Below are 22,775 nucleotides of genomic sequence, written 5' to 3'. Positions count from 1 at the left end.
CTCTAGCCATATTCATAGCTCTTTTTCATATATTATCTCTCATTCCTAGAACCAGCTACCGTCTTCAGTTAAATCGGCAACTACTCTAGCAGAATTTAAGACTGGCCTATCTCGCATAACTACGCTTGGCTGTAAGTGTAATAAGTGTATTAGTATACAATTTTAGGAGTAGGGTTATGAATTGGTAATTAGGCTTCAGGGTTAGGGCTACAAGTTAGGTGATTAGGGCTGGTAGGGTTTCAGGGGAGGTTCAGGATTAGGATTAGGGGTAGGGGGCTAGGTGATATTTTTGCGTTTCTTTTTTTCGTCATATATGCATATATTTAACTTGTACATATATTTATATACACATCTGTATTTTATCTGTCGAGCGTTTTCAACATGAGCCATTAGGCTCGGGGGATTGGGTAACCACCCTCTACGTTACCGACATAAAATAAATTGTATTGTATTGTATTGGCGTCTCGTCACTTACTCAACATGGAAAATAAGGGATATTCTGGCGCGTTGGGAAGTTTTTCGATGGGAGGAAATGGCAATTTTTCAGGATACTTGGACGCTTCGAACTCAGTAGTGGTCAATTCGATCGAGAGCAGTTGACTTCATCGATGCACTTTCCTGTAACAGGCGAGTGTTTGGGATGGAGAACGACGGATTTTGAAGAACTGCATGGCGACTTAGGTCGATGGAAAATGACAAAAGAACTGGTTCGGGAAGTAAGTTGTTTTTATTTATCGAGTCACTGAGAGGTTTGATGAATAGCAGAATCGGTACTGAATATGTCTCGATCGAGAGCGGACGGGACCATGAGCAGGAGCATATTATTTATTGTTATATTTTAGAAATTTTACAAATTTCCCTACAGTTTCTTATATTATTTAGACGCCATTATGGACGAAATGCGCAAGCGCGGCCGCCATCTTGCCCAATATTTCTGCCAATGGATACGAATTGTAAAGTAAATTTGTCTACTTTAAGTGTTTCTAAAGCTGAAGATTCGAGCGTGAGCCATTCCACCATGAATATAATATCGATGGCTGACCACAATTCGATTTCTATACACCTCTATGCTGATTTACAACATTTAAGTGGAAAATATAGATCGCTGAAAAACTGAGTCAACATTTGGGCCATTTTAAACATTGTTGAGATATTTAAAACGTTTCTCAAGATATTTAGAAAAAAATTGAGATACATAAAGAAAAAAAAATAAATCGAGAATTTCCGGTAACATATTTACAAGGCGATATACGCAATATTTCTGTCTAGGCCTACCGGTACGGAAGTATTCAAACTTATTTATATGCTGTCAAATTGTGCTTTTCCGCAAGTAATACCACACCACTATTCCTCAATATAATTCCGCCTTTCACCCTCACTGCTCGTTCAGTTCGATGAGGGAAGGAAAGTTTTCGTCCTCGACAGCACATTTACATGACATTTAACACGTCAACTATGAACAAGGAATTTGAAAATGAACCCTACATAAAATTTGTTTACAGCGAACAAATTCGACAAAGTTGGTGGTAGCATCTTACATCAAGATACTTTCATAGTCACTGGCTGCAATTCAGTGATGTGAGCACCTAAGTTTGTTGAAATTAAACAATGTTTCTGGCCCTCAGGGGTGGAATTTTGACATATAATGGATATTCAAGGATGGGAAAGTTGACTAATGGAAACCTTGAAAAATGTCCAATTCCCCTGGGGGTGCCCCCTCTCCCCCCTCCTTAGGTAAAACAATGATATGTCGGGGGCCCATGACCCGGACAAGCAACTGGTATATATCAGACAGCCAATTGCGCAAGAGCAACTTTTACCAGTTGAGTGAGCACTCAGGAGAAGAGCCAACACCTTCATCTGAAGCGCCTATGAGAAATGAAAGAAATTAAACTATTTATATCTTCATTGTGAATTTTAAACAGGAAGCCACTCTCAGTCTTTGGTTTTTAAGAAATATTGGGTGACTGCACAAACAGACCTGACTTAAACCCCATGGGTGGTCTGTTTGTGCCTCAAGAGCGTTTCAGATGAAGAGCTGACTGCTCATCAATGCGGTAAATGTTGCTCTTGCGCAATTGGCTCTCACGCTGAAATTAAACCTCCTCAGGGATGTATCCAAGGTTACTCCTTTTGTTAACGTGAGAGTCAATATTAATTTTTTTTCCTTAACTGTTCGCTTTGCTGCCTCTGACACAGAAGTCTACATTCTTCTATATCGTTGTCAACATGTTGGGACCACTCATCTTCCTCAGTGCTCTTGCTTTTACGCTTGGTAAGTTGCTGTTTGAGAAACTCACAAGCGATTTTTCGCTTCAAATGTATTAGATGTGGTTTTCTGGTGGGTGTAAGTGTGAAAACGCTTAATTTGTTTGTATAACTACGAATGCATCGATGGATGATCTAAATGATATAGCGTCACTGATATCACGATGAAAAGGTTGATCCACAACCGACCACGGTCTGTAATTAGTGTAGCTAGCCAATTCAGATACTAGTGAGTATCATCAGTAAATCTTGAATTATATGAAACGTCGGAAAGGATCACTAAAACGCGTCACAGATTAACAGTCATGTTGACAAAGAATCAGAGAAGAATTTCCTTGACTTATTGGCTCAAAAAAATGCAGCCAGAAATGTCTGACTGTGGACTTAAATTGATCAATAGCCTTGATGCGAAGGAGAGAACAAATCTTCGTGTTTGAGTTATGTACAGTAAAACACACCACGAATACATCTATTTTGGGCAAGCATGCGATCGCACAGTTAACAGTAGGATATTGTGTTTCAGATTTCTTAAATCTTATTCGACTTCATAATGGATGAAATTATTCAGACAAAAAATCATTTTTCGAAGGGCCAATACAACCTTATAGTTCGTGATTATAAAATAACCACCACAAAATATGTCGAAACAAAAGAATTTACAAACAATAAACAACTCTTTGAATAATGTACTTGTGCCTGAAAAACCTTTGTCGACTGTTAGGCCCAAATTAATTATGAAAAATTTTCCGCACGCTTTACCTCAAACTTTCACTTGGACATATTTAAACTCCATTGTGTGCAGGGCATTAATATGAATTAAAGTGTCCGTGGTAAGATATGGTCCTTGCCTACGAAATGCAAACCCATAAGGAACGAGTGAGCAAACGAAGCGAGACATGCCCCTTGCTTGTTTTAATGCAGGAATTTAGCACTGGTGTTGTAGTCAAAAAGGGTACAATATTAATAGGCGAATTGTCAGGAAGGTGAAGAGTACCACTTTTATTTTGTGCTACTAAAAAAAAAAAAAAAAAAAAAAAAAAAACCAAAAGAACAATCTGGCAACTCCTGGGAACAATTTGGCTTAGACCCCAGCCGCAGTTCTGTTGTATTTTTAGAGTGGCCGTTTGGTTCTTGATCAGTCGAGTTTATCGGATTTATAAAATTACATAACAATTCGGAAGCGGCCTTTGTTTTTTGCTTATCGTCCTCTTTGTTTTGCTGCACAAAAGCCTACATCATGATTCATAAATTTCAATAGCGGTTCAACTCATTTGCTATTGAACTGATTCAAAACTGCCAGAAGGTGTATTTTCTAGTAATATTTTCCGCTACTGAGTCATGCAAGGTTTTATGCAAATATAATCGCCAAACTGATTGCTGTTGGCTGTTCATCGATTGGTTTGTGAGAAAATGTCCATTACGAGTAATTTACGCAATTTCATTAAAGCTTAAACCGCACAAAAGGACAGCAAAATTAACGGAATGGGTTTTTTTTTCTCACGCACTCTTCGGAATTCGGTGTTAGCCGTATTTACTCTCAAGGCACGAAAGCCCATACGTTAATCCACTTTTTCTTTCGATTACATCAATAGAAAGGCATGAAAGCGCATGCGTAAATCCGCTTTTTCTTGTATCGGCATTAACGAAAAGGCACGAAAGTGCATGCGTAACTTCACATTTTCTTGTATCAGCATCAACGAAAAAGCACTCGAGGCACAAATGCGCATGCGTGAATCCACTTTTTCTTGTACTGACATCAACAGAAAAGCATTTAAAGGTATGATATTCTACAAATGCTTTATAACTGCCTTTCCCCGCGGTAAATTTCACATGCGAAAAGATTTCCACTTGAAGATGGTATGAAATCGTATGAAGACTGCGCCGATATGGGAACCTAAAACATCGTATACATATTTTCAACAAACAAATTTCATTAGGTGAATCCCGAGATTGCGAATGACTCTCATTTCTAGTTTCATGAGAAATTTAAGAAAGAATGAAGATTCTTACTGTGATTGTGACCTCCCTCTGATACTGACTCCAGCGGCCGGAAAAATCCAGGAAATAGGTGGAAGCGGGAAAGAAATGCAAAAATGTTGACGTTCGTTGATTCACGATCCGTATTCTTTATCATTGAAAGGTGGAAGATAAGAGTCTAAGGTGCGAGAAGCAGGTGGGTGGGGTATGGATGCGAAATCTACCTACCACTCTCCACTCCCAAAGTCCTTTAAGTGATAGTAATCCCTCTTTCCCTCTCTCACCGTCATGAATCGTTGTTTTATTTATTTATTCATTATTTACTTTATTTTTTATTAGGTGATTCTCATGTTACCCAAATGCGATGGTGCACAATCAAAGCCTTAGAACAACAAAAATGCCAAGATTTTCTATATGCGTTGAAAAATGTGTCAAGTGAAATCAACACCACCTTGCACGCTAGTTGCGTTCAGGGAAGTAATGCCATTGATTGCATGCAAAAGATCAAAGACGGACAAGCTGATCTTATTACACTGGATGGAGGAGAAATATATGAAGCAGGTATAGCAACTTTGGTGTACTTTGTAGAAAAGCATCAAAATGTATTCTCAAACATTGAGTTCGAAGCTAATAGTGTTCATTCGCACGCAGGAAATTATAAAAATTGTGTGCCTCCTCCATTGGTCGAGTAGATCACAATTTGCAATTCCCAAAAGATTTGAAGAAAGTGTATAGATTCTATAAGTAAACACAAAGAAAAGTTTAAAATTTTTCAATGGTTATGCGAGTGCACGGTTCAGTGGTGGTATAAATCTGGAACGTGTATAAAAACGAGTAGTGAAACGCTTTTCATTTTTCATCTCACTCACTTTCACGCTCTCTCTGCACGAAAAGCTTGCAAATTTGGGCATTATGCCTTCGACCTTTAACCCTGAAAACTTATATAATGACGAGCGTTGTGATAATGAGTTTATAGAATGCACCTTTTCTCCGATTGAATTAAGGCATTTTTAATGGCCCACAAATCTCCCCCACCCCTCCCTAACCCCCCAAATCTACCCCTGCTGGGTAAAGACCCTTCCGAGTTCAAAACACAACATTTTACTAGGCACAAAAAACAAAATCCAGATTACAGCTCACAGTTCAAACAACAGTTTTTTTTCAATTGACCATGCTGTTAAGCTAAGATGTAAATAATCCCGTTCAATTTCTTTTTAGGTAAAAACTACGAGATGACTCCTGTAGTTGCAGAATTCTATGGAGTAAGCACTGGTACCAGTTACTATGCTGTGGCAGTTGTTAAAAAGTCAGGTTCAGTCAAATCGATCGGGGATCTGAGAGGAAAGAAAACCTGTCATACAGGAGCAGGCAAAACGGCTGGTTGGATCGTACCAGTTGGTACTTTACTGTCCAAGAAATATATGGATCAAGACTCCACCTGTAATCCGTACGTATCAGCTGGAAAGTATTTTTCGGAAAGCTGTGTACCAAGTAAGTAGTTAAAACGGAATCTGTTTGAGTGTTGGAAGCAGTCCAGTATTTTTTTTTAAGATTGCTCTAGGTAGCATGTAATTGTTATTATACAATAAGCTAAATTACGCGCGCATTTTGATTGGTTTTCATGATCTACTGGAAGGCAGGCGCATAGATGACGTTACCATCCGAAACTTTTCGCTTCTACATGATATAAAGTGAATAGCTTTAATATTTCTGTGCGGCTGTTCAGAAATAGATAACTGAAGACGTCAAGATTTGGTAAGAACGTAAGTGACACATTCGGCTGCACCTTGGGTGCCATTTTTGAGTTCTTACCAGTTATTATTTTGGAATCTGTGCGGACGTACAGCAACATGCAAACTACTTGTTTACTAAAAACTACCCAATTAATCAACAATGCAATCAAATGTGAAACGAAAACCCATTGTAGCTCGCTCATTTGCGTTCTTCCGCGCCTTACCCAGATCACTTGCACTCGTAACCCTGGCCAAAAAAATCTCGGCCTCTAAGAAGCTCTTTAGCCGCACACAAGTGAGACCTGGAAACGAAATTAACCCTTCGAAAGTCGAAGGGCCCGAAACTAGGTCCTTGTTATTTGTGTCAGGGGTCTAGCACTAGCATTATTAGTGCCAGACCCCCGTGAAGAAACGCGCCTCTTGCAGCGCTAATGATGAGGAAGTGCTCGCATATTGAAGCTAATACATATGTCGAATATTTGTGGGAGGATAAGAATTTCAACCTATTTTTGACAGTTTTACTTACACTCATATTACGTTTTCAGGAGTGAAAGAAGAAAAAATTGATACTAAAGGAGAAAATCCCGACAACCTGTGCGCGTTGTGCAAAAGTGAATGCACGAAAGATGGAAATTATTCTGGTTACAGCGGCGCCTTTAAATGCTTGATCGATGGTGTGGGTGAGGTGGCATTTGTAAAACATACAACCGTGATGAGCGAAGCACCGGCGTCAGCAAGTGATTACTTATACCTGTGTTACGATGGAACCACTGCTGGTATGTACTTGTGAGTCCATGATTTTCTCCAAAATCCCTGGTCGAATAGTGGCTAACTAAAAGTGGCTTCCTCTCCCCAGTCAAACACCATAAGGATTATATATTTCGCATTTTTTTTAAATTTCCGATAATTCAAGTCATCAAGTAATTTTGTTTTTCGAAAGAGGTTCGGAAAAATGAATGCATGTTACTGGAGTCTTTTTTTTTTAACCGAGCTGGGCTTCGATCTCTCCTCCTCCCTACCGAAAAGCTTTTGAAAGCTTTTGGTGCACGAATCAGTCTGTGTGAAAAAGAAAGTCTTTTCTTTCTTATTTTCCTTTAGAAATTGGACAGCACCTTAACTGCCACCTTGCTAAAGTTCCCTCTCACGCCGTGATGACCAAAAAGGGACACAGCAAAATGAAGACGTATGTCAAGATTCTATTAGAAGCCTCAACGCGTTATGGGAACGATTCTGGTGATGGGTTTAGGATGTTTGATTCATCCAAATATCCCGATGGAAAAGATCTCCTTTTCAAAGATTCCACCGAAAAGCTACAAAATGTCTCTTCTCAGACCTATGAACAGTTTCTTGGTGCAGAGTACATGGGCGATATCGCAGCGATCAACGATTGTGTTGCAGCTACCACAGTTCCTGTTTCAGCTACCACAGTTCCTATTTCAGCTGCCGAAAGTAAGAGGCCTTTCTTCGTTGGCTCTCTCCTGCTTTCATTGATAGCTCTGGTGCTGCTTGTTTAAATATAATCTGGCACACGCTGATCAACCCACGTAAGAGGTGTGCTTTGTGAAAGTAAGATTAGGAAACTTTCCCGGTTGCTATCATGTGACAGGAAGGTTGTGTTCTATCGGGATCAACCGTTTCAATTGCAATCCTTTATGACTGAGACGCGGTAATTTCTTGGAATTGTTATTGCCATACTTCTACGCATTCACAAGACTGAAGGAAGACAACGAGGCAGTCAATCACTGTCTCGTGGCGCGATTTTCGATGATTTTTTGCCGGTTTGGTTAGCGTAGCGAAAGAGCATGAGTAAGATTTTTACAGCGAGCATGACGGCCAGGAACTGAAGCAAGCGCTTGACTTCTTTAAGCCCTCGTAAATAGCGTGCGAATAGGCTTTCATGATTGACGCTTTGACACGAGTGTTTCTTCACCCGCATGAAAGTATGAGGCTAAGAGTAACGCCACCCGGCAAATCTCTTCCCGACTCGTCTCCAATCTTCCCGCGGGCGAAGAAACGCGCGTCCTGCAGCGCTAATAATTAGGGCATCCTACCAGTCTACCATATATACAATATAACGGCCGCTACCCAAGAGTTTTCCACCATTAAACACCACACCTCAAACGGTTTGCTTCCGGTAGAATACGTAAAAAACCTAACCAACACAACCAACTGAAAACAATTGATCAAAATAGAACACGTACGAAAGCTTTTTTAAGTTTTCACGTCGACCTTGGTTCATTCTAAATAGAATAAGCAGGGTTGGCACTTAACTCTGGTTGTTCTCGTTTGTCAGCAGTCATTTTTTAACACGTCACACAATGCACCCAGGGTCCTCGCTCTCCATATCGAGGAAGGAAGAGGAGGACCCTGGGTACGAAGTTGTCATAACGTGAACATCACATGACAAGTTTAAAAATGGCTGCAAGCAGATTGAAGGAGGCATATTTTGTCGGGGAATTTTTGGATGTATGGGGCTAAATGTGCGTCAGATGTAGCTTCCTGTCATCATTCTTAAAAAGAATAGACAGAACTACGTTGATTTCCGATATCAAAGCAACGCCACCCGGCAAATCTCTCCCCAACTCGTCTCTAATCTTCTCGCGGCGGAGAAACGCGCGTCCTGCAGCGCTAATAATTAGGGCATCGTATCAGACTACCAAAAAATACAACGGCCGCTACTCAAGAGTTTTCCACCATTGAACACCACACCTCAAACGGTTTTCTCCCAGTGGAATACATATAAAACCTAACCAACACAGCCAACTAAAAACGATTGATCCAAATAGAACACGAACGAAAGCTTCACGTCGACCTTGGTTCATTCTGAATAGAATAAGCAAGGCTGGCACTTAACTCCGGTTGTCCCCGTTTGCAAGCAGTCATTTTTGTAACGCGTCACACAACGCACCCAGGGTCCTCGCTCTCTATATCGAGGAAGGAAGAGGTGGACGCTGGGAACGAAGTTGTCATAGCGTGACCATCACGTGACAAGTTTGAAAATGGCTGCAAGCAGATTGAAAGAGGCAATTTTGTCGGGGATTTTTTTGAGAAGTATGGGGCTAAATGTGCGTCGGATGTAGCTTCCTGTCATCATTCTTAAGAAGAATAGACAGAACTACGTTAATTTCCGATATCAAAGCAATTACGTAAGATATGTAATAATAGAGAGAAAAAAGAATAGGTTTACTTAAAACTTGTTTCATTCCAAAAAGGAATAAGCAAAGTAAATTTATTTTACGCATAGGAGGAGGGAAAATAAAGTTTGTTGTTTCATTCGGGAAAGAATAAACCAAGCTTATTTTTCTATAGCAGTAAAGCAAGTGGATGTTGTTATTCTCTTTTTAGAAAGTGAGCTTTTTGTTTCATTCGAAAAAGAATAAACAAAACTAGCTAAGTTGCTGAGCAAACTTGTGTACTTGATGTTTTAGAGAAAGTTTAGTTTAAGTGTTTCTTCCAGAAAAGGAAAAACTAGGCTAAGTTTCTTTTCTCCAGAAGAAAAGATAAGTGTGTATGTTAGGAAAAAATGCAGTTTTGTTTGTTTCATTTCTGAAAAAGAATAAACAAAGTGAAACTCACGTTATTTGTTCCTTTCTTAGACTTGTAAGTCATTTCTACTCAAAAATGATGCTGGGTGACCGCCTGAGGGGGGTGGGGAGAGGGGTAAGGGCTGGCCAACTAGAACCGATAACGCACCGCTGATATTTACTTGAGAGTATAAACATGCTCTGTACTGCTCGATTGACGATGTCTTTTGTAATCTCAATTGGTAAGCTGATCTCTCGATGCGCACGCAATGCATACATTAGTTAGCAGTTGGTGACTTTGATATGAAACACGCTCTAGGGACCAACCATTTCTATCGCAACCGCAGACAAGTATTCATAAAAATTTATTTGTCTTACCGCGGTCAGGAGTTTTAAATAATAACCTCACCGTAATTTGTCTTCAAATTTGCCACAATTCAGCTTGACAATAGACGGTACCATTTTAAGAATAACGCAGCTGCTGCCCTGGATATCGACAAAATCTGTACTGCAGTTCAGAGTAGTTCGTAAATGTTTTACGAGATCTCGAAGAAACGAGAAGAAAAACAACAGATTTGAGACTTAGTTACGACAAAGGTACTAACTGGCCAGAGTATGAGTGCTAGACGAGATTCAAACTGGGGGCGTTCTTCGTCGAATTTTAATCAAAAGTTTCCTAGAATTCTCTGGCCGCAAGAGGAAGTATCCAAGAGAAATCTCGAGGTGGATTTTATACGTTTCATAAACACAACTGAGGTTACAAGGTCTTCGCAGGTTCGCAAGTGAAGGTTAAGAGAACTGACAACGCTTCGGTTTTACAAAATTATTGGGAGTGTATTTCCGGACGCGTTTACATACTTTACATACTTCTGTAGTCAAAGCTTAGATTACACGATGTGATAATGTGAGTCCCAGTCCCCGACAAAAGGACAAAATACTGTTTGAAATCTCAAAACGTGATTAGTTTCATAAGATCATATGCATCATAGAAATTATATGGTTTCTGGAGAATTTAATCCTTGACTAGTTCCCAGCCTCTCGTCGAAAGGCGTTAACAACTTGTCAAACGATCGCAGTGAAGGGGATGACGGGAACCCATTCGTGGCTTTCCTTAGGACACAAGACGTCTGGAGACTCCATTTGCAGAGTGTAGCTTGCAGTTCAGTGTACGCATCATGATTGGATCATTAACTCTACTCAGTGCTCTTGTGGCTTTGCTTGGTAAGTTGAAATTTAGGATGAGTTCGAAGCGGTTTCCTGTTTTGTATTTAGCTGAGGAACGAATGTTCTGACCATCAATTTTGAACGTCAGTGATGGTTTACGTTTCAATACCTTTCTTTGCGTGAAAATTCTAAGATTTCCGAATGCTCGGCGTTGACGTTCTGTTGTTTTAAATTCCTGTTTTTCAATCTATGCATCATACAAAAGACTCGTTTTAAGAACGCCTTGTAGCTGCTAGTAGAGAGCTTAAATCATTTACATTTCTCACTTCCTTATGATTAATACAATATTTGTTACGATGTGTAATGGAAAAGCCTATCATTCTAAAGAGCCGCGCGCATGAAGTAACGGTTGCAGAAAGTAACGTTCGCGAATATTCGTTTCATGATTTCCTCGCAAACGTGAGAGCATCGCGCTGATACACTTGAAATTCCGAGTATTTTATTTTCAAGTATTTGCCATAACCTCACCCGAAACGGATCGAATCACACCTATTTTAACTTGATTTGTGTCACCCTGTCTCAAATATGACGCAAATGGCGCCTGCTTCAAGGCTAAATAAATATTAAGGAATTCAGAGAGCTGAAGGAAAGAAGAATGAGCTGAGTGGATCGTGGAGAAAGGAATATCAAAGCAAATGGAATGCGAAATTTTGCACGAAAAGAACAAGTCAAATGCTCTTACATTTATCTTTAAGACAAGATTTTTAACTTCCGCAGACAGTTTCAACTCACACCGGATGTTTTAACTGAAGCCCAAAATCTTCACGCGATCAAATATCTCGAGGTACTTAAGCAAAAACTACTGAAAATCACGCCTTTTTGGATCTTTGATTTGTGTTCTTAGTTTTGGAGAGGGGGAGAAAATTGGCAGTTATACTACTATCAATTTTTCACAGCCGTCAGAAATGTCTATGTAGCTAAGATGGCGCTATTTGCATGCGTATGTGAATATGTTACAAAAGCTTTCGACTAAAGTTGAAGCCGCGTCAAATTGTTTGCAGACATGACATTGAAAATAATCAGGGATTGCTTTGGTTTGCTTTACCATGCACTGCGATTGGTCGAGAGAAGTCGCGCGACTCTCTCAGCCAATCAGCTTTTAATATCAAACCAATAGGGATTTGATCTTGCGTTATCCCTCAGCTTATGTAGTTTGCATGTCTTTGAATCGATTTAAGTGATTTTAGCTCTGTTGAGATTGGGTCGCGATCATCTTTGTTTCCTACCACGAAAGTCAAACGAAAGAATTCTAACGTCGTTGCCTCATTTTGCTAAAATTCAGGCTCTTTGAACAACCCAGCCCGGATGTTAGAAATGGTGGAGGGATAACATTTCGTTAAATTCTTCAAACGTAGCCCGCAGGGATGTGAGTGAAATGTACGGCGGAAGTCTGATATGCGATAAGGGCCCTATTATTCAACCTCTTCTCCGAAAAAATAAACTTATGTTTCCAAAGCGTCTTAGGACAGGGACAAACTCAAAGAGTTGTCGACTTTCTTTAAGTCATGTTGTTACACACCCGAGGTTTTTCTTTCTTAGAGCAAAATTGTAACGGCTTCTTAGTGATCTCTTGGCTTTGCATATATTCACATGTATCCCCCTGGTGGAAGATATTTTGCTGAATGTGATCAATTCCCCCCTTCCCCCCCCCCCGAAAAAAAATTAACACGTAATCAGAACAAGGTTACAGCTAACGGCGTGGACAGAGCTAAAATTTATTCGCATGTTTCACGAAATTTTGCGGGTTCGCTTGAAAACTCATAGTAAAATGGTTGAGAACAGAGAACCAAGCCTTGGGCAGAATACCTATTGTTCTCGCGACATTTACTTGCAGTGAGGAAAATATTATAGATCTGTAACATTAGCGGCGAAGCGTTAACAGCAAGGCTTTCATTGGTCGAGGATCACGCGCGCTTTCCTCCGAAGAGAATACTGCCTTAGCTCATTAGCTTGTCAAGGTGGAGCTATGAAACAAAGACCTCGATCGTAACTTGCTATTTCATCTATTGTTTCTGATATCAAATTTGAACCTGGCCATTTCAAGCGCTCAATTTGTAATGGCCATATGCGTTCGATATTTACCAGAGAAAATTATTTGTTCATATCTCGCCAAAACTTAATCAACAAACATTACGCTTCATATCAAGTCTACGGTAGTTTGACAAACAGCGGGTGTTTTCCATTATTTCCCGACTAGGACTCGATTGTCTCATCGAAACATTTCTTTTATCGAAAATGAAGTACAAAATAAAGTCTGTAAATCGCGCTAACGTAAGCTTTTTCGAGCCGATAAAAGGAAAAGCGAACGATGTAGAGCACACGAACAAACAACAAACACGAACAAATTCGCTATTTCTATCGAGCTTTTTATGCTAGTGCTATCGCTGGACTGGAACTGATCATCAGCTTCCGATCGCATACGGATTGCAGGACGATCAGGAATTCACTGAGCTCTGAAAAGAGCTCCCGACCTAACTAACAGCTTGCTGGTCGATGCTCGTCGTCATGATTTGTCTGTAAAGCGAAGGTTTCACAGTGGATTCACGTGGCAGTTTTGAAATTCGCGGTAATTGTGAATAATTTTACTAGCGAAAGGGTTAAAGCATTGGATACTGTTAAGTTTAACAAGTGCATTGTTGTTCATGGCTGGGCCGAAGACAATGGTTCGCTCGCTCAAAACGCACCATTTTTGAACGCAGCTTCGACTAAAAATTTCTTAACCGAAAAGGATCCCGTTAGCCAATTTCCGAAATTAGAACGGATTCTGGTAGAGAAAAGATTGATCTGCCATTTGCCGTGCGTTGATTTGTCGTGGTAAGGGTTTTAAGAAAAACCGCTCTTGAAAATGACTTTCATACTAAAAATGAGCAAATTTTGAGTATTTTCAAGAGCAAAAGGGTTAAAGCTCCAAATTCAGCCTTTTAATTCTTTACGGTGGTCAATTTACGTTTTCAACTCCGTTAAATTACCAGGTATTGGGAATACTTAAACTTATCAGTTAGTAATTGCTATCTTGATCTAACGCAAAATTCTCGTAACCTTCTTACCAAGTCACAAGTAGTTGCAAGAGGGGAGAATTAACAGTCAGATTGTGTGAGTTGAAAGGGCTAACCACGCCATAACACATAACTTCGTTCCTAGGGAAAACGTTCCCAGAAAGACAAGACCCTGGGAACTACTTTGCCAAAAAAGGAATGTAGACGGACAGTAACAAGTACTTGAATAAAAACAATCGTAACAAATTCATCCTTTTATTACATCCATTGTGGCCCTTGTGATCTGATTGGCTCTCGGTACAGCAATTTATCCACAAATCGCATTAGCTTTTTCTCACATTGGCGTCTTTTTTCCCGCCAAAAAAAATCCTATTTTAGATTTCGCGCTCCTTCATTGTGTGACTGGTTGAATAAGATATTAGTACTTACCAAAAGCTTATATTTAATCAAATCGAACCGGGACTATTAAAATCTCGTTTTCGATTTTAAATATTATTTGAACTCAACTCATTTCAGTTACCATTGTATATCAAATATGTACTTCAAGCGACAGTCGTTCGTACATACTAACATCTTTCCCATGTTACTCTCTGGCCTTAAACACACCCCGAATCTGAGACAGTTCAAATGTGATCAGGCGAAATTTCTTTGAAAAAATGCTGTGCCTTATAGCCGAAAAAATACGGTAGCTAAATTACTTTGTGTTATCTTGTTTTGCATATCACCAGGTCAAGGCCAGGCTTATCAAATGAGATGGTGCACAGTTTCTGATAAAGAACAGCAAAAATGCAACCAGTTTAAGACTGTTCTGAATAAACTGGGGAATGATTCCAATGTTATTGCCAGTTGCGTTCAGGATGATAGTGCAATTAATTGTATGAAAAAGATCAAAAACGGAGAGGCTGATCTAATCACTCTGGACGGAGGAGAAATATATCGTGCAGGTATGATTGTCATTGTTAAGGAAAAGTTTGTAGTAAGAAAGCTCTTTATGATTTATCTTGCTTCTAAGGTGAGTCTGTTTAATCTGGTTACTTTGCCTGGCTGATTCCGTATTCATCAAACAGTAGAGTTTTCTTGACAGTGGAGATTGCGTGATAGGTCACGCAAGGTTTTTTTTTCTTCGCGGATTGATGACGAAAGCTACTACTTGATTTAATATTCCTAGGCAAAGAATATATGATGGTTCCTGTGGTTGCTGAAACTTATGGTGATGGTGACAGCCTCTCTTACTATGCAGTAGCAGTCGTAAAAGAGAATAGTACGATTAAAACCCTTAAAGGCCTGGAGGGAAAGAAGTCTTGTCACACAGGAGCGGGAAAAACATCTGGTTGGGTTGTACCCGTTGGTACACTCTTGGCCAAGAAATTCATGACTCAAGACTCCAGCTGTAATCCGTATGTATCAGCTGGAGAGTATTTTAAAGAAAGCTGTGTACCAAGTAAGTCATTAAATCATCCGCAATAAGTAATTAGTTAACCAAAGCATCAGAAGCAACCTCGTTCCCAGGGTCCTCTCTCTTCCTCTCTCGAGGGAGGAAGAAAGAGGACCCTGGGAACGAGGTTACATTGGTTACGAAAACTCTCACTACTAAGTCCACCAATCAAATGCGATGCACAAAACCACCCTAGCCATGACCCCTTGGCATTTTTCCGCTGTTTACTCCTGATCACATAATTATATTACGATAGGATACGTTACGATAACTTTGTTCATACACGGTATTTCCATCAGTCAATTAAGATACCAGACTATTGACCTATTTGCAATAAAAATGATAAAAATATGTCAAACATGGAAACTGCTTTTCATAGAGGCCGTGTCTAAAAATTTACTCAAACTCAAAATATTACTTAAAATCGTGACGATTCAATTTAGATTTGAAATCGGTCAACGAGGGTGCTTGCCTTAGGTCTATAGGTAACTTTTTCCATGGCTAAGCTCCACTATATACGAAAAATTTCCCTTGAGATAATCAATTCGAGGTTGTGGAAGAACTAGTAAGAACTTGTTTGTTTTCGGTATTTCTCAAATGATAAGTAGAACGTTTCGTATCACAGATAACTGGCAAAAATGACGTTCGGCAGGATGTCAAATGAACCTAGAGTTTTGTTCCGTTAGACTTAGTTGTCGCTCATATTTTCCAGCAACTCTTTAAAGCTAAGTTTCAAGTTATTGTTCCTGACCGATGTTGGCAATTATTGCAAATAACGAAAAAAGAAGGCCTTTAATTGACGTTTATATATAAATAATATAGTATATAATATATATATACTTTAATGAACAGTCACAGGTTTCACAAGGTCTTCGTACGATCACAGTCAAAGGCTAACTTAAATCACGTTTTTTCGGATTGGAAACTAATTGAGTGTGCTCTTTCCGGTTATTTGACATATTTCTGTAGTCAACGATTACATAATAGCGTAATGTGTGCCCCAGTCCCCGACTTAACGAGCACAATTAAAACAGACCTACTTCAAATCCCTTTATGTTAAGGGACTTGGAGTGGCCCAACTTATGCTAAGGGATTTAAGCTGAATGGGCCACTTGGCTGAAATACTGACTTTACCTTAACCTACAACCGATAAAAAAAAAAAAAAAAAAAATATATATATATATATATATATACACACAATATATAATATATAAACCGATTTCGGTTGCTTTGCTTTGGAATTTCACTACTTTCATAATTTTACTTTTTAACCCTAGGTGTTAAGAACCCCGATATTGATAAAGATGGTAAAAATCCCGACAACCTGTGCGCGCTATGCAAAGACGAATGCAAGAATAAGGGAAAGTACTCTGATTACAGTGGCGCCTTCAAGTGCTTGGTGGATGATGTGGGTGAAGTGGCATTTGTAAAACATACAACCGTGTCGGCAAATTCCAGTGATTACTTGTACCTGTGCAAGGACGGAGGGACTGGTGGTATGAACTCTTTTTAAATCAGATTAGTAATTCTTTGTTCCTTCGTTCTGCTTCCACTAGAATTAATATTTCTCGAGTACTTTGTTTCTCAAAATTTTCAATAGTTGAAACCAAATTTGGCGGCCCTTCCCTAATTATACATCATAATATCGTTCCAGTTTTTAAATTTTCCGATAATGTAAGCCTTCAAACCAAATGAAGCAAGTGATTATATTTACTGGTAATGTGGGCCGGTATGATTCTTTTTTATCTCCTGGTGTTGGTCATCGGTGTCATTGCGTCATAATAGCCAATGGAACTATCATCACTGATGGCTTCTTTATATAAGCTCTTTCATCCAGGCTAGCTCAGTTTCAGAGATTCCGCCTCAAAACTGTTTTTGTTTTTTTTTTTTACTTTAGCCCGATGAACGTACAACTCAGCTTTCTGCCTCCCAAAGGCTTAGTTTGTCTGTACACTACTTTCTATCCTCCGCATTGATTTTGATACACTCAACACAGCAACTTGAAATATATGACTAACATTTTCGCAAAGATGTGCATGATCATTGTACCTGTTCGGCACGTCATTGTGTAACCGCTGACACTACCTGAAAACTCTTGGTACATGTTATAACTGTTAAAAAATTTTTTTTCCTTTTCTTTAATTTTTTTTCAGCAATTGGTGATCACGTTAAGTGCAACTTAGCTAAAGTTCCCTCTCACGCTGTAATGACGAAGAAGGGAAGCAGTAACAGAGCAAACTACGCTAGCATCTTGATAAAAGCATCGAATGCGTATGGAAACGACACCGGGTCTGGGTTCAGGATGTTTGACTCAGGCAAGTGGAACGGTAAAGATCTTCTTTTCAAAGATTCCACGATCAAGCTTATAGACGTCAGTAAAAAGACCTATAAGGAGTTCCTTGGAGATAGCTATTTGAAAGACCTCGAGGCGTTGAATGCATGCCCAACCACACCCACCATAACCTCAGGAACCAAGCAGAATATGCCCTACTTGATTGGTTCTATCGTTTTCGTGTTGACAGCTCTGTTCCTGTCCGGAGCTGTATATTACTGAAAACCTTTACCAGATAACTCATCCAGCTGCAGATTCTAGAAGTGTAACTACTAGCTTATGTAATTTTTTATTTGTCTAATTTGGTAGCTAGAGTTTTTGTCGCCGATGTCGCTTTGCAGCAGTAATATAGCCTGAAAATTCCCGGTAGAAACCAGAACTTTAGTTGCCGACTTGCAGAGGTTCCACGCTTGTCACTCAATGCTCTTCGTCACGGTTCGGCCGAGCGCTGCAATAACTTGAAGAAAAGGAAACTTACTTTTAATGCTGTGTGAACAAGGAGCGTATTCGAATGCTCATGACCAATTCTACGTTTTCTTGAATAGAAAAGCAAGAAAGTGAATTTTTACTTATAAAAGTTTTTGTTCCTTTGTTTCACCATGATTAGAATAAACAAAGCTGGTCTTGTATTGTCAATCTTTTTCTTCGTTCTTCACTATTTTTAAAATACTTTGACGTTACCGTAGTGCAAGAGGAGTACGTGATCCTCATTTGACTGTGCAAGGTTCCCAGTTGCTGGAAATGGAGGGAAAAGAAGCTAAAGAAAACAGAAGTGGTCATTCTTCGGGTGTTCCCCTGACAACCGCAAGAACCCCTCTGTCATTCGCCGGCTCTCTCGCTCGTTTTCTGTCAGAAAGTTCGCGGAACAGTCCATATAACTTTGCTTCAATGCATCCATCTCTCTCCACCCACTCAAGTGCTCAGCCCGCGCGCCACCTAAACTCGCTTCTTGCTCAAATTGTTTCCCCCGCGCTTCACATAATGTACATTTTATTAAACGTAAAACACTATGGTACATCACAACGAACCTTTTAGCCTGAGCTAATCAGAGTAAGACGCGTCTTGATGAGATAAATAGAAAAGAGTATAGGCTAAAAACGAATTATGGAGAGGAGTGCCTTATGGGAGAAATATTTGAAAAACATGCATAGAATCAAAGGGAGTCATATGCTATAAAATCATTTCCCATCAGCATCTTATACCGAATGAAACTTAAAATCTTGATTCAACTGCGAGGCTCAAATTCGATCTCTCAGGATAACAAGATTTACCAAGGCGTTGTTTTGTTTTATCTTTCTCAGTAAGTAACGGAAACCTTCATGAAAATTTTCCAATCAGTTTAAGTCAATCATCAAGAAACGTTTGATATACACTCGGAAATCAGGGGGTTACGCGGGGCACTGGCATTGTGGAGAAACCCGGATACCACTTTCTTGGTTTAACATCAGGAAATTTCTTTAATGAATTGACCAAATTTCTAAGACCAAAGAAAGTGGACTCCCACGTTGCCATATGCTTCCCCTTTTTGTTGAGGAAAAGTAACACTATCTATTTAGAATCAATAAAACAATCCTACATGCTCCATAATGGTAGAGAAACCCTTGAGAAGGACTTACCTTCCCCTCCCCTAATGAAAAGTTCAGTCTACCCTTAATATAGCTAAGTCTTCATGTCAATTTAATAATGCAGTGCTCTCCACTGAAGTTAGTTCCGTCTTTGAAAATTTAGTGGTGTAATTGTAGTGTCACTCTCCTGAGCAGAACAAAAGCTGTTCGAATTATCCCGTTTGCAGCATCGTTGAGCTGACCAACATGACGGAAGTAGTAGGCGCTTGTTGGCCATCTTCCTCACATCGGCACCTGAACACATCCACGAAAGCCTTACGAAACTTGTCACTGAAGAAGCTGTAGATGAAAGGATTACACGCCATGGAGCACAGAGCGAGCACTGAGGAGAAGTTCACGAACACACTGAAGCCAACCGTCTGAAAGGGGAGTTCCACGAACGCTTGGAGCAGTATAGTTACTTGAAAAGGTAACATGCATGTCAAGAACGTGGCGATCACTGTTAGAAGCATATACGTCGTCTTGCTTTTCTTTTTTGCTCTGCGAATTGCGTAAGCGCGGTTTGCATTGTACGATGGTTGGTTATTCGTTGAAGACAAACCACGAACGCTGCGTGCGGTCGTGGCGTCGTCGCTTAAGGACGGCTCCGGTTGCCATAGTGTTCGTATGATCATGATGTAACTTGAGCCAATCACCAAAATAGGGAGGACAAACAAAAGAATGAAAGCCACCACTGTGTATATTCGGTTCCCTAATATCCCGCCTTTGCCCGTCCAGTCTTCGACGCACCGTTTGTTTTGGATCGTGACCACAAAGGCCTGGGGAGAAGCAATGGCACAGGACACCAGCCAAGTTAGAACCATTAAAATCACAGTTCGTCTGACTTTTTTTCGTGAGGCACGGACCGTGAAGGGATTCACGATAGCTTGATATCTATGGAAAAACATCAACAAAAAAAAAAAAAAAAAGGAGTAAGGCCGATTTATCATATGACGTGATATTTTGTGGAGTTGATGCGCTTTGCATCAGGCTCTTGTAGCTGTAATTTTCCTGTTGCATTAGTTTTTGTTTTTACGACAAGAAATCAGAAAGGATTCACAATGAAAGTATTTAGGGCAGATAAGTGGGCCAATTTAAAATCCAATGTCCTTCCCTCCCTTTTGTTTACCTTTCCACTGCCAGTACCATCATCGTGTAAACGGACACCGACACAGATATTGAAGAAATCACTCTCACTGCTCGGCACATGAATCCTCCAAGAGGCCATTCGTTCGGTGAGATCTGGTCAGACATCAGCGATGGAATGGTGAACAAAGCTGACAGCAAGTCTGAGATGGACATGTTGAGGAGGAACAGATTGGTCAAAGTGCGCATTTCTTTCCTCCTTGTGATTACGATGCAAACAAATCCATTACCTGAGGATGACAAGATAATGTTTAGTTAAACAAAAAGGGATTAGAGAAGATAAGATAATACATTGGAGGATCAGATACATTCCTCTTAACAAACGCAGGTTCAGGGCAAATGTTGTCGTTAAAAATGATATGGATTAATTCAAACACAGTCGTGATCTTAACTGCATTAGTTTTTGGGTGCTATAGAGAAGATTTATCCTTAAACTCCCAGGATCTAGGGAAATATTTTTTTTCGTCTTGTCACGGGCGTGTCGAACCTAACACCTTTGTAAATTTGCCTTCCAACTGTTACACGTTTCTTTGAAATCAGTTAGGATAACTTTGTGTTATATCAATATAGATCGCCTGGCTGATTTTTTCTTTTAACAATATTAGCACTTTTTGCTACATGATTGATCCGCGATATTGCACAGGCTGTTTTTAGGAGAAGTTACAAGTTCGTCATGTTTGGGAATAAAACCGGGGTAGGATGTCTTCGAGATATCATCATAAAACGTGAACGATTACGGTGACCGGTCGAGGCAAGGATAGTATGTTGACTTGGAGTTGGTTTGTTGAAACTACCGTGGAATAAGCCTATACACATATATTTGTATGAAGAGACTTTCTACGACGCTACCCAAAATCGAGTTAATTCTCAATTTATCTCTAAGGCAGAGTGAGAGAAAATAATTAAATTTCAACCGTCCTTGTGAACGACTTCCTTACTTTAAAATAAACAGCGCCCTCGAATTCAACAGTCCTCTCGTTTTCGTAACTCACAGCGACTAATTTATCACGAAATTCCAAGCCCTTCCATACTTTTGCATCTGATATGAAAGCAGTCGCATTTATAAGTTCCTATGGAACATTAAATAATTTCTGCATGGAGTTAAATGATCTGTTCAAATTTGTAAGAGGATTCAGAAACCTCGTTGTAAGGGAAACAAAGAAATGTAGCAAATTAAAGCACTTCAAATGAATGACAATTCGCGTTTTTTCTTCTGGTTGATTTTGCTCGACCTTGCTTTTCTTTCCATCTAACACAAACCTAAAGTGGTTAGCACTTACATATTAAAAACCGTGTTGTGGCTTCATCATTTTTCTGGAACCAGAGCCTCTCGTTCAATACGTTCGTGTCTGGTCTTACGCAATAAATTAGAACATCCTTGTAAAGGTATTTGTTTTCTCACCTACAACGGCTACTAAAAATATGATTCCATATATCACGGAAAAGACAGCCACTTTTTCCACTGGAGAAACAGAAACTTCATCCTGACTGTTGTCCGCACAACGGGGATCTTCGCTCAAGGAATCGTTGGTTTGCGTGGCGCAGTCTTCACTGGACATTTTTACTTTGGAGTATTCACTGTCGTTTCAGTTTGAAGAATGTCTGCTTTTCCGCTAAAGTCAACTTTACACTTAGAGACCAAGCTATTTGAAAGCAATTCCCAGGTAAATATTTTCAGAACCTTATGGATGCTTTTTCCTTTAGCAATACTGAAATATCAGAACCATTTTCAACCTGTTTGGTTGTTTTTAGAAGGCGCCCACTTAGAAAAAGAAATGGCACGTCCTGTCGATCTGTGCAAACGGGGAGAACACAGCTTTTGTGTCTAATCGTCAAACCTTTCTAATTAAATGTTTAGTGGCCAAATAGATTCATTGTACTTATTTCTCCCTCTTTACTGTGGTTCTTTTGTTCTTGGCTGTCAAACGCTGTCGAAACAAATTGAATGCTTCATTTTTTTTGAAGAGAGTGATTTCCGCAATGACGTGATCAAAACCAAAATTAAACAACTTCGTCAGCGCAAACTATGTTACTAATGCTAGAACAATAGGAAAAACAAGCAAAAAAGCCTCAGAATTGTTGTGAAAAAACATGAATATTTTGTATTTTCTCCAAACAAAGGCAAAGATAATGGGAAAAGACTTAGAACAAACCTTTCCTTTGTCTGTATCTTTGTGTTGGTCAACTGATTTAGGTAGCCGCTCTGTGGCTCCGCTCTCCCGTAGCCAAAAGGGGAGAGTCGTAAGATCGCAGAGTTTAGCGAGAGACGACTGGGGACGAGATACCGAAAACTTGCGCGCCGTCGTTGTGGAAAAAAAGGGGGAGAAAATTGATAAAAATAAATGATAATAAAGAAGTGCAGGAAACAGCATGTTAGAGCCTATTAGTAAACCAAAGTCAGATAGAGAATTACGACGGATAATTTTTTAATGTTTATTTGGGACTGTAAAGACAAAACAACTTCCGATAACTTTGTGTTCAAACAAATTTAGCAGCCAAAGAATAACGACATTTTAGGTTCTAATTTACAACGTCG

General features: G+C 39.7%; 2 protein-coding genes across 2 annotated transcripts; one reads left to right on the top strand and one right to left on the bottom strand.

Annotated features, from left to right (window-relative positions):
- Positions 1-593: 593 nt before the first annotated feature.
- Positions 594-18,125, top strand: LOC131795174 (melanotransferrin-like). The gene is made up of 11 exons (XM_066162839.1): positions 594-716; positions 2,200-2,275; positions 4,585-4,806; positions 5,464-5,736; positions 6,524-6,754; positions 7,077-7,486; positions 10,618-10,723; positions 14,451-14,666; positions 14,891-15,163; positions 16,435-16,653; positions 17,311-18,125. Exons 1-11 carry the CDS (start codon positions 609-611, stop codon positions 17,709-17,711), a joined length of 2,535 nt encoding a protein of 844 aa, XP_066018936.1. The 5' UTR covers positions 594-608; the 3' UTR covers positions 17,712-18,125.
- Positions 18,126-18,462: 337 nt separating this feature from the next.
- On the bottom strand, positions 18,463-22,074 carry LOC131795204 (neuropeptide FF receptor 2). Its single transcript, XM_059112778.2, has 3 exons — positions 21,642-22,074; positions 20,223-20,469; positions 18,463-19,987 (listed from the first exon to the last, which is right to left on the bottom strand). Exons 1-3 carry the CDS (start codon positions 21,796-21,798, stop codon positions 19,267-19,269), a joined length of 1,125 nt encoding a protein of 374 aa, XP_058968761.2. The 5' UTR covers positions 21,799-22,074; the 3' UTR covers positions 18,463-19,266.
- Between the last annotated feature and the right edge of the window lie 701 nt (positions 22,075-22,775).

This window comes from Pocillopora verrucosa, chromosome 2, assembly GCF_036669915.1.
Source record: "Pocillopora verrucosa isolate sample1 chromosome 2, ASM3666991v2, whole genome shotgun sequence".
NCBI classification, from domain to species: Eukaryota; Metazoa; Cnidaria; class Anthozoa; order Scleractinia; family Pocilloporidae; genus Pocillopora; species Pocillopora verrucosa.
The sequence above is the reverse complement of the archived record's forward strand: the minus strand, read 5'-3'. Positions and strand labels throughout refer to the sequence as shown.

Excerpts from the sequence above, each read along its gene's own strand:
- LOC131795174 (XM_066162839.1), top strand. The coding sequence starts at position 609 with ATGCACTTTCCTGTAACAGGCGAGTGTTTGGGATGGAGAACGACGGAT. Across the intron at positions 2,276-4,584 it reads TGCTCTTGCTTTTACGCTTG|GTGATTCTCATGTTACCCAA; the intron begins GTAAGTTGCTGT and ends ATTTTTTATTAG. Across the intron at positions 6,755-7,076 it reads TTACGATGGAACCACTGCTG|AAATTGGACAGCACCTTAAC; the intron begins GTATGTACTTGT and ends ATTTTCCTTTAG.
- LOC131795204 (XM_059112778.2), bottom strand. The coding sequence starts at position 21,798 with ATGTCCAGTGAAGACTGCGCCACGCAAACCAACGATTCCTTGAGCGAA. Across the intron at positions 20,470-21,641 it reads ATTTTTAGTAGCCGTTGTAG|GTAATGGATTTGTTTGCATC; the intron begins GTGAGAAAACAA and ends TGTCATCCTCAG. Across the intron at positions 19,988-20,222 it reads ATGGTACTGGCAGTGGAAAG|ATATCAAGCTATCGTGAATC; the intron begins GTAAACAAAAGG and ends GTTTTTCCATAG.